General features: G+C 45.3%; 1 protein-coding gene across 1 annotated transcript in view; it reads right to left on the bottom strand.

Annotated features, from left to right (window-relative positions):
* Nucleotides 1–845: 845 nt before the first annotated feature.
* LOC138786575 (uncharacterized) overlaps nt 846–10,545 on the bottom strand; it is an 11,498-nt gene continuing 1,798 nt past the window's right edge. The window contains exons 3-15 of the mRNA XM_069963561.1: nt 9,254–9,275; nt 8,817–8,835; nt 6,401–6,442; nt 4,694–4,732; nt 4,524–4,577; nt 4,287–4,328; nt 3,266–3,304; nt 3,096–3,149; nt 2,859–2,900; nt 1,811–1,849; nt 1,641–1,694; nt 1,443–1,541; nt 846–909 (exon numbers count right to left, since the gene is read on the bottom strand). Of these exons, the coding sequence (XP_069819662.1) occupies nt 846–909; nt 1,443–1,541; nt 1,641–1,694; nt 1,811–1,849; nt 2,859–2,900; nt 3,096–3,149; nt 3,266–3,304; nt 4,287–4,328; nt 4,524–4,577; nt 4,694–4,732; nt 6,401–6,442; nt 8,817–8,835; nt 9,254–9,275 (609 nt within the window). The remainder of the gene's footprint in view (nt 910–1,442; nt 1,542–1,640; nt 1,695–1,810; nt 1,850–2,858; nt 2,901–3,095; nt 3,150–3,265; nt 3,305–4,286; nt 4,329–4,523; nt 4,578–4,693; nt 4,733–6,400; nt 6,443–8,816; nt 8,836–9,253; nt 9,276–10,545) is intronic.

Below are 10,545 nucleotides of genomic sequence, written 5' to 3'. Positions count from 1 at the left end.
CAAGTTTAGACCACTGAGGCTCACCCACTATACAACAGAAGCAGCAGGGATATAAGGAGAGGTTCACACTGCATTCGGTGCTCTGTATTTGAAATTATATGACAGACTCTGCCTACACTTGTCCTTTCAGACTGCAAAATAATTTACAGGAACGGAAAACCAGAAGGACGCCCTGAAAGTAAATGGGGTTTCTTGGGTGCCATTCGTGTCCATTGGTGAAGAGGAGCCTCTGATGCAGTGTGAACCTTGCCTAAGCAGGAAGAGGAGGTCTCTGTATCTGCTCAGATCTTTTAGATGTTCCCTCCACTATGAATATAGAATGGGGTAGTATGCTGGGCTTACAGTGGCCATGTCCCATGCAGTTGTGCACCCCCATCTTAAAATCACAATATGCTGTGTGACATAATTGAATGTGCCTCCCCAACTTTGAAAATGTCACCCCTATAACCAGAAAACAGTACAATGTAGGGAACTGGGGTTTTCCCTTTGACATGTCTGAGAAGCAGCAGGTAATGGTGCAGAATGACTATAGAAAATATCTGGTATACTCACGGTTTAATCCACAATGTTTGGCCGGCAGAAACAGAAGATAGACATCAGCCTAAGAAATAAGAAGCAAGCTGACATGAAGAAGCCTCAGAGACCACCGGATGAGAAGTGCACTGACCAACTCTAGAGAGCGTCTCACATCACAGGAGACTACCTCTCTGCACAATGTTCAGTCCTTCTAGAGGTTGCCATCCATATGAATGCTCGTGCTGGGTGCTGCACATCCTCCCGGTTCACACAATACTTCTCTACCCTGAGGATGGGCTATCAGTGTTATAGCTTTAATGTGACGTCCATTAGTCTAAGTGGAACTCGTGGATCTCAGGTCTCTTGGGGCCATAGTATAAACCTGCTCCATGTCTACTGGTAGCCATATAACTATTAAGAACAGGACAATCCCTCTAATGCTGTGGCCGCCAATCTGTGGCTCTACAGGTGTTACAAGAGTATAACTCACCATGCCCTGACAACCTCCAGTTCATTGTATTCCCCTACCTGAGACTCTCCAGCTGGGACACTATTTTTAGCCATAATGACATGATTGAGTCGTAGTTTTGCAGCAGCTGGGGAGTCACAGGTAGGGGAGCACTGCTCTAATGTATCCTATACCCCCACATCCCAGTGGCATTGCCCCATGACTGGCACCACTGGATGGCACCTGTGTGTTCAGTGTGTTTTTTTTTATCAAGGATGGGGAACCTTCAGCCATCCAGCTGTTGTGAAACTACATGTCCCATCATGCCTGGATAGCCAAAGCTAAAGCTTTGGGAAATGATGGGAAATTTAGTTTTGGGGGGCCAAAAGTTGACCATCCCTGTATTATTTGAATGTGAGGGGGCAGTGAGGTGTGAGCAATAATGTCTCTGTACGTTAGGGTGTTCCTATCCACTTACCTGGCCAGCCTCCTCTCCCTTTTCTTCTTCTTTTCAGCTTTACGCCTCCTCTTCTGCTCTTTCACAAGATGACTGTACAGGTCTCTTAGCGATTCCTGCCTATTGTACACAAAAAATATCTTATAATCTGTCTCTATATAAAGACGGGACAACATTATAGACAATGAGGGTTATTCCAGTGAAAGAAAAGTGTCTTACTCATCGAAAGGGCGCAGACGAGGGGCCCAGAGATTTTTCTCAAAGCGTCCAGCCCTAGTAGAGAACAGAACTGTGGTTAGGAGAACAGACAATAAATGGAATCTACAAGAAACATGCAATTTTGGTGTTTGGAAATTATTTCCTCTTCTACAAGGAAGACTCCACCATACCTGAAGACATGAGGGGCTGACTGCACCTTAGCGATCCATCTGCAGAAAGAACAAACACAAACATGCTGACAAGTCTTCCACAACTAGTGATGCACAAAACTCTCCATATTGGTTTCAGGAATTTCTCACATATCGGCCATCATCTCTTCTGAAATCTAGGGCCACTTCTGATCTGGCTGTACACTCCTGAGCTAGATGCAAAGCGCCCAGACCATGGAGTATAAGAGCATAAGTGTCCATGCACAGAATCACAACCTCCATGGCCTCTAGTTACTGTACTGGAGCTTCTGTGGTGATTATCTATGCCGGATCAGGGGCTCCTGGATCCTCAATTAGGGTATATGCACACAGCAATTCAAGGAATTGAAGCAGATAGTTTTCAGGCAGAATTCAAGCAGAATTTAAGCTTCCCATTGACTTCTATAGGATTCCTCTAGCAGAACTACAGCAGAAAATTCTGCTCTGAAATTCTGCAGTGTGAACAGAGCAGAAAACCCATTGAACACAATGGGACTTTGCTCTGCACATATATTTTACAGGAGGAATTTCAAGCTGAAATTCCTCTTCAATTCCTCACCTAATTCCTCGCATTTTCTTCAGTGTGCACATATCCTCAGGGTACAGTATGTGCACACTGAGGAAAAGGTGAGGAATTAGGTGAGGAATTGGAGGAATCCGCTCTTATTTCAGCTTGAAATTCCTACCGGAAAATATGAACACAGCAATATCCCGTTGTGTTCAATAGAATTTCCGTTCTGTTGTTCACACTGCAGAATTTCAGAGCAGAATTTTCTGCCTCAAACCCGCTTTCTGCCCAAAGAATTGACATGTCAATTCTTTGGGCAGATTCTGCTAGAGGAATCCTATAGAAGTCAATGGGGGCTTAAATTCTGCTTGAATTCTGCCTGAAAACTTTCTGCTTCAATTCCTCGAGAATTGCTCAGTGTGCACATACCCCAATTCCTCGAGAATTCCTCAGTGTGCAATTACCCTTATGAGACAAAGAATTGTGAAGTCAACATGGAAGCAAGGGGGGTATAATACTCACTTCTCGTCCGGTCCATCATCAAAATCCACATATTCCTCAATCCTGTTAGAGAAAAGAAGAGAATGAGAACAGGAAATCCTATAGCATCCGCATAACGGAGTAATCCTAAAATCTGTGCTCTCTAACGTGCATTCTACAGCACTGGAAAACCTTTTAGAAACCCATTCCAGGAGTCTCTAGTGTCGATGTAAGGGGACTGCACTGTGTGATCACTGAACGAAAAGTGAGGGGTCTTACTCATCGATCGGACGCAGACGGGGAGTCCAGAGATTCTTCTCAAAGAGTCCATCACTAGTAGAGAACAGAACTGTGGTTAGGAGAACAGACGATAAATGGAATCTACAAGAAACATGCAATTTTGGTGTTTGGAATTTTTTCCCTCTTCTACAAGGAAGACTCCACCATACCTGAAGACATGTGGGGCTGACTGCACCTCGGAGATCCATCTGCATAAAGAACAAGAAGAAACATGCTGACAAGTCTTCCACAACTAGTGATGCACAAAACTCTACATATTGGTTTCAGGAATTTCTCACATATCGGCCATCATATCTTCTGAAATCTATGGCCAATTATGATCTGGCTATACACTCCTGAGCTAGATGCAAAGCGCCCAGACCATGGAGTATAAGAGCATAAGTGTCCATGCACAGAATCATCACATAACCTCCATGGCCTCTAGTTACTGTACTGGAGCTTCTGTGGTGATTATCTATGCCGGATCAGGGGCTCCTGGATCCTCAATTAGGGTATATGCACACAGCAATTCAAGGAATTGAAGCAGATAGTTTTCAGGCAGAATTCAAGCAGAATTTAAGCTTCCCATTGACTTCTATAGGATTCCTCTAGCAGAACTACAGCAGAAAATTCTGCTCTGAAATTCTGCAGTGTGAACAGAGCAGAAAACCCATTGAACACAATGGGACTTTGCTCTGCACATATATTTTACAGGAGGAATTTCAAGCTGAAATTCCTCTTTAACTCCATCCCCAAATTCCTCGCATTTTCTTCAGTGTGCACATACCCTCAGGGTACAGTATGTGCACACTGAGGAAAAGGTGAGGAATTAGGTGAGGAATAGAAGAGGAATCCGCTCTTATTTCAGCTTGAAATTCCTCCCGGAAAATATGAACACAGCAATATCCCGTTGTGTTCAATGGAATTTCCGTTCTGTTGTTCACACTGCAGAATTTCAGAGCAGAATTTTCTGCCTCAAACCCGCTTTCTGCCCAAAGAATTGACATGTCAATTCTTTGGGCAGATTCTGCTAGAGGAATCCTATAGAAGTCAATGGGGGCTTAAATTCTGCTTGAATTCTGCCTGAAAACTTTCTGCTTCAATTCCTCGAGAATTCCTCAGTGTGCAATTACCCTTATGAGACAAAGAATTGTGAAGTCAACATGGCAGCAAGGGGGGTATAATACTCACTTCTCGTCCGGTCCATCATCAAAATCCACATATTCCTCAATCCTGTTAGAGAAAAGAAGAGAATGAGAACAGGAAATCCTATAGCATCCGCATAACGGAGTAATCCTAAAATCTGTGCTCTCTAACGTGCATTCTACAGCACTGGAAAACCTTTTAGAAACCCATTCCAGGAGTCTCTAGTGTCGATGTAAGGGGACTGCACTGTGTGATCACTGAACGAAAAGTGAGGGTTCTTACTCATCGATCGGACGCAGACGGGGAGTCCAGAGATTCTTCTCAAAGAGTCCATCACTAGTAGAGAACAGAACTGTGGTTAGGAGAACAGACGATAAATGGAATCTACAAGAAACATGCAATGTTGGTGTTTGGAATTTTTTCCCTCTTCTACAAGGAAGACTCCACCATACCTGAAGACATGTGGGGCTGACTGCACCTCGGAGATCCATCTGCATAAAGAACAAGAAGAAACATGCTGACAAGTCTTCCACAACTAGTGATGCACAAAACTCTACATATTGGTTTCAGGAATTTCTCACATATCGGCCATCATATCTTCTGAAATCTATGGCCAATTATGATCTGGCTTTACACTCCTGAGCTAGATGCAAAGCGCCCAGACCATGGAGTATAAGAGCATAAGTGTTCATGCACAGCATCATCACATAACCTCCATGGCCTCTAGTTACTGTACTGGTGATCTATGTAGGAGCAGGGGCTCCTGGATCCTAATTGAGGGTATGTGCACACGGAGCAATTCTCGCGGAATTCCGCCCGAATTCCGCCATAAAAAGCGGGCGGAATCCGCGTGGAATTCCACCCGTGTAAATGCAACATTGCTCTTTCCATAGAGAACAATGGGATTTCCGACTGCCCGTGCACACAGAGTAAATTTCCGTCCGGAATTCCGCGCGGATTCCGCGCAGAATCCGCTTTCCGCCCGAAGAATGTACATGTCAATTCTTTGGGCGGATTCCGCTAGAGGAATCTTATAGAAGTCAATGGGGTTTGAATTCTGCTGGTAATTCCGCTTGCATTCCGCTCAAATTCCGCCAGAGCAGAATAGGCGAGGAATTTCAAGCAGAAATTTTTCAGCTACAATTCCTCGAGAATTGCTCAGTGTGCACATACCCATAAGGTATGTGCACTCTGAGGAAAAGGTGAGGAAAAGGTGAGGAATTAGGTGAGCAATTGAAGAGGAATCCGCTCTTATTTCAGCTTGAAATTCCTCCCGGAAAATATGAACAGAGCAATGTCCCATTGTGTTCAATGGAATTTCCATTCTGTTGTTCATACTGCAGAATTTCAGAGCAGAATTTTCTGCCTCAAACCCGCTTTCTGCCCACAGAATTGACACGTCAATTCTTTGGGCAGATTGTTAGAGGAATCCTATAGAAGTCAATGGGGGCATAAATTCTGCTTGCATTCTGCTTAAATTCTGCCAGAGCTGAATAGGAATTTCAAGCAGAAATCTTTCCGCTACAATTTCTTGAAAATTCCTCAATGTGCACAGGCTATGTGCACACTGAGGAAAAGGCGAGGAATTCAGCTTGAAATTCAGCTTGAAATTCCTCCCGTAAAATATGTACAGAGCAAAGTCCCATTGTGTTCAATGTGTTTTCTGCTTTGTTGTTGTTCACACTGCAGAATTTCCGAGCAGAATTTTCTGCTGTAGATCTGCTAGAGGAATCCTATAGAAGTCAATGGGGGGCTTAAATTCTGCTTGAATTCTGCCTGAAAACTTTCTGCTTCAATTCCTCGAGAATTCCTCAGTGTGCACATACCCTTAGGGCCCTTGCACACTGAGCAATTCTCGAGGAAGTGTAGCTGAAAGTTTTCAGGCAGAATTTAAGCCCCCCATTGACTACTATAGGATTCCTCTAGCAGATCTACAGCAGAAAATTCTGCTCGGAAATTCTGCAGTGGGAACAACAGAGCAGAAAACCCATTGAACACAATGGGACTTTGCTCTGCACATTTTTTACGGGAGGAATTTCAAGCTGAATTTTGAGCTGAATTTCAAGCTGAATTCCTCGCCTTTTCCTCAGTGTGCACATAGCCTTATGAGGCAAAGAATTGTGAAGTCAACATGGCAGCAAGGGGGGTATAATACTCACATCTCGTTCGGTCCGTCATCAAAATCAACATATTCTTCATTCCTGTTAGAGAAAAGAAGAGAATGAGAACAGGAAGTCTTATAGCAGCCGCATATTGGAGCTTTCCTGAAATCTGTGCTCTCTGAGGGTGGTTTCAGACTACAGAATTCTCGCAGATAAGTTCAGCGGAATTCTGTTGCCTGTACACGCTCAGGGCCGCGCCTCTCCGCCCGTGCCATAGTCACCATTCTATGCATAGGTGGATTCCGCCGAAATATTAACACGTCAATTCTTTCGCTGGATAGCGGAATCAGCCGGCCCATAGAATGGAGTCTATGGAGCTGGCAGAAAGGCGCGCGGCCGTGAGCCGTTCTAGCAACGGAATTCGGCGGAATTTATCCAAGAGAATTCTTTAGTGTGAACCCACCCTAAAACTCTGGGGTACCAATGGGGTTACCAGACCAATCAGCAGTGGGGGCAGCTGCCCCGGGTGCAGAGACACGGGGGGGGGGGGTGCCAGGACAGAGCAGGATGGCAGTAGATGGGGCAGCCTGGAGGCAGTCCTGCCCTCAGTCAGTGTGGGGAGACAGGGAAGGATTTTTAGTTCATCAACAGAGGTATTTTCATTACTGCACTGTCTGCCTGTTTAGCTATGATTAGCGCAAAATCACTGCGTTTTTTCCACGATATTGCTCAAATCAGGGCTAAATAGCAGCCAGGAGACGGTACAGTGCTGTAGATGGTGAAGGACCTTGACATGTGACTATGATGTCACCGCAGGTCCTGTACTGCAAGTCCTGTGCACTATGGAGGAGGAAGAAACAGTCTAGGGAAGGGGGTTAAAGGTGGCCAGTCGGGAAGGGGGCAGGGGGGTACAGGGCGACACCAGTCTGGGATGGGTGGGGGGACACACACACAAGAGTCCAGCGTCTATTTAGGGGTCTAGTTGTACTTTATTCTATATTTAACCCCTTAATAACTGCCATATCCAAATATATATCACATTTATATAAACCTCACCTATTAGCTGCAGGGGCAGAGAACCTTGGCTCTCCAGCTGTTGCACAACTACAACTCCAATCATGCCCGGACAGCCAAAGCTTTAGCTGGAGAGCCAAGTTTCCCAATGCCAATCTATAATGCACCATCAGGCAGCAATGGATACAAGAGTCATTTTACTAAATTATTTCTGTTTTGAATTTGGTGAGGGAATACTGTACTGCAGGTATTATTGCTGTTGTCTCTGCTGCTGAGCGTACCTGTGCATTAGGAGATGGCACCATAGAAACAGCGAGAAGTTGAGACTACGGTGCCTCCCCAGGTAAAGACAGCAGAGAGCCGAGACAATGGCCCCTCCATAGGTACAGACAGCAGAGAGCGGAGACAATGTCCCCTCCATAGGTACAGACAGCAGGGAGCAGAGACAACGGCGCCCCCACAAGTACAGACAGCAGGGAGCAGAGACAACGGCCCCTCCACAGGTATAGACAGCAGGGAGCAGAGATGACGGCACCTCCACAGGTACAGCCAGCAGGGAGCAGAGATGACGGCGCCTCCACAGGTACAGCCAGCAGGGAGTGGAGATGACGGCGCCTTCGTTAAGTTACTTAGGCACCAAATTTTAAATGGAAAAATGGAAGTACTTCAGAAAATGATGATTTTATCCCATTGCTGCCTGATAATCATTCTTCATAAAAACATTCCAGGTACACAGTAAATATGACATTTATCCTATATAGTGAATGCCACACTAGTGCTGCCAGTAGAGATGAGCGAATTGCTCATCTAAACAAAGCAAAGCACTTTGTTGGATCAGCGCTCCGCTCATCAAGCCACCTGCTTTTCAACGCTGCTCCACTCCCTGCCTCTCGACCCCAGGTGCCGGGGAAAAGCTGGATCCAATCCTGGGAAACTGGGAGAAGTTTTCCATGATCGTATCCATCTTTTCCCGGCATTCTGGGAGAAGTGGCAGGGAGCAAGTTAGTCTGTCCAGGAATTGAAATAGTCTGGCTCCACCCTTTAGGTCTCTCTCCTTAAGTCCTCCCCTAAGTCCCAGATAGTAGTGATGCCTGAGGTGAAGAGGTTATAAGGTCACACCAGTTCAGTTCCCGTTGCTGTTCAGCCTGTCTGCAGTCTCCCTCTCTCGTTCCTGGACCCCCTAATTCATCCACCTGCTTAGATTGTCTGACCTCCCCGGCCTCCATAAACCCTACTTGGCATGTAAGCTATCCCTATCCTCATAACAATGTAATAAAACAAAGCAATTAACACATATGCATGGGTAACAATAGCTGCATCACCCATAGCAAATATATTATACATACATACATACACACACACACACACAGGGACAACATGGGGGCACCAAATTAAATCTTTGCCCCGGATGCAGGAGAGCCTAGCTACACCTCTGCAATCAGAATAAAGAGTTACTTACCAGGGTTCTATATCCAGAGCTAAAAAAAAAACAAAAAACTGATGAGATTTACTAATGGTGCGTTTACACAGACAGATTTATCTGACAGATCTTGGAAGCCAAAACCAGGAACAGACTATAAACAGAGAACAGGTTATAAAGGAAACACTGAGATTTCTCCTCTTTTCTAATCCATTCCCTGGTTTGGCTTAAAAAATCTGTCAGATAAATCTGTCTGTAAATGCAGCATAAGATATTAAAAATAGGTAAAAACACCCAATTTCACCACATTGGTGGGGATGGTGGAAAGGAGTCAACGGGGGATGGGAGGGTGGATGGAAGGGGGTGGGGGGTGAGGGTGGATAAAAGGGGGTGACAGGGTGGATGGCAGTGGGGTAGAAGATGGCGGGGTGGATTGCAGAGAGGATATAAGGTGTGACAGGGATGGCGATACTTACACAGCAAGACGCTCTCTACAGACTGTAAGGATAAAGCAGAAGGTGCAGTGAGTGAGCACAGGAGTCATTGTACAAATAAAATGCAATCTTTACTATCCCTCCAGGTGCGCAATGTTTCATCTATCTCAGTCACTGCTTGGAAAAGGCCAAGAGAGCAAAAACATTGCCCATATGGTGTGATATTAAAGATTACATTTCATTTGGACGTGCTTTCTACTTTGTCTACCAGAAGTTCCTAACTATACAGGTGGCTGGCTATCTGCTATCACCCCATACAATAACACAGGATTTTACCTTACACAGTACAGTACAGCTCAGGGTGTCCACTCAGGAGAGACCCCCTCACACAGCTCCTGCTGAAGACTATGTGCCTCCTCTTATGAGCCCAGGGATGGGCGGCCTTCTCCTGCCTCCTCTTATAAGCCCAGGTATGGGCGGCCTCCTCCTCTTATGAGCCCAGGGATGGGCAGCCTCCTCCTCTTATGAGCCCAGGGATGGGCGGCCTCCTCCAACCTCCTCTTATGAGCCCAGGGATGGGTGGCCTTCTCCTGCCTCCTCTTCTGAGCCCAGGGATGGGCAGCCTTCTCCTGCCTCCTCTTATGAGCCCAGGGATGGGCAGCCTTCTCCTGCCTCCTCTTATGAGCCCAGGGATGGGCGGCCTTCTCCTGCTTCCTCTTATGAGGCCAGTGATGAGCGGCCTCCAGCACCTGGGCTGATTTGGGCCAGACAAGAAAACCTGGACTGGCTAGGAAGTGAATGACAAGCCCCACTACCAACCTGCCTGTCATTCCACATAAAAATCTAGGCCCATTTACAGCCACAGTAACTATATATATATATATATATATATATATATATATATATATATATACACACACACACAAGGGTACATATATATATATATATATATATATATATATATATATATATATTAGATATATCTCCAGATGATACTGGTCTGCATATATAGATATAAGGTGTCTATCTATATATGCAGACAGGTATCATCTGGAGATATCTCTAATATATATATAATCACTGAATATTCCAATAGTCAATTAAAGAATACCTTTTATTGTTTCACTTAAAATACCAAACACATTATCTCACAGCCATCACCTTTGCACTCTGTGCCACCAGTTTTTCACAAGAGAGTCTATTTGGGCTCTATTCAGACCTAAGGGTGCCTTCACACCTACCGGATCCACAGCGGATCTCACTTCTGCGGATTCGAAGCGAGAACCGCTGCGGATCCGGTATCAATTCACCCCTATGATAGCACATATTCGCAG

This window comes from Dendropsophus ebraccatus, chromosome 3 (genome assembly GCF_027789765.1).
Source record: "Dendropsophus ebraccatus isolate aDenEbr1 chromosome 3, aDenEbr1.pat, whole genome shotgun sequence".
Taxonomy (NCBI): domain Eukaryota; kingdom Metazoa; phylum Chordata; class Amphibia; order Anura; family Hylidae; genus Dendropsophus; species Dendropsophus ebraccatus.
The sequence above is the reverse complement of the archived record's forward strand: the minus strand, read 5'-3'. Positions and strand labels throughout refer to the sequence as shown.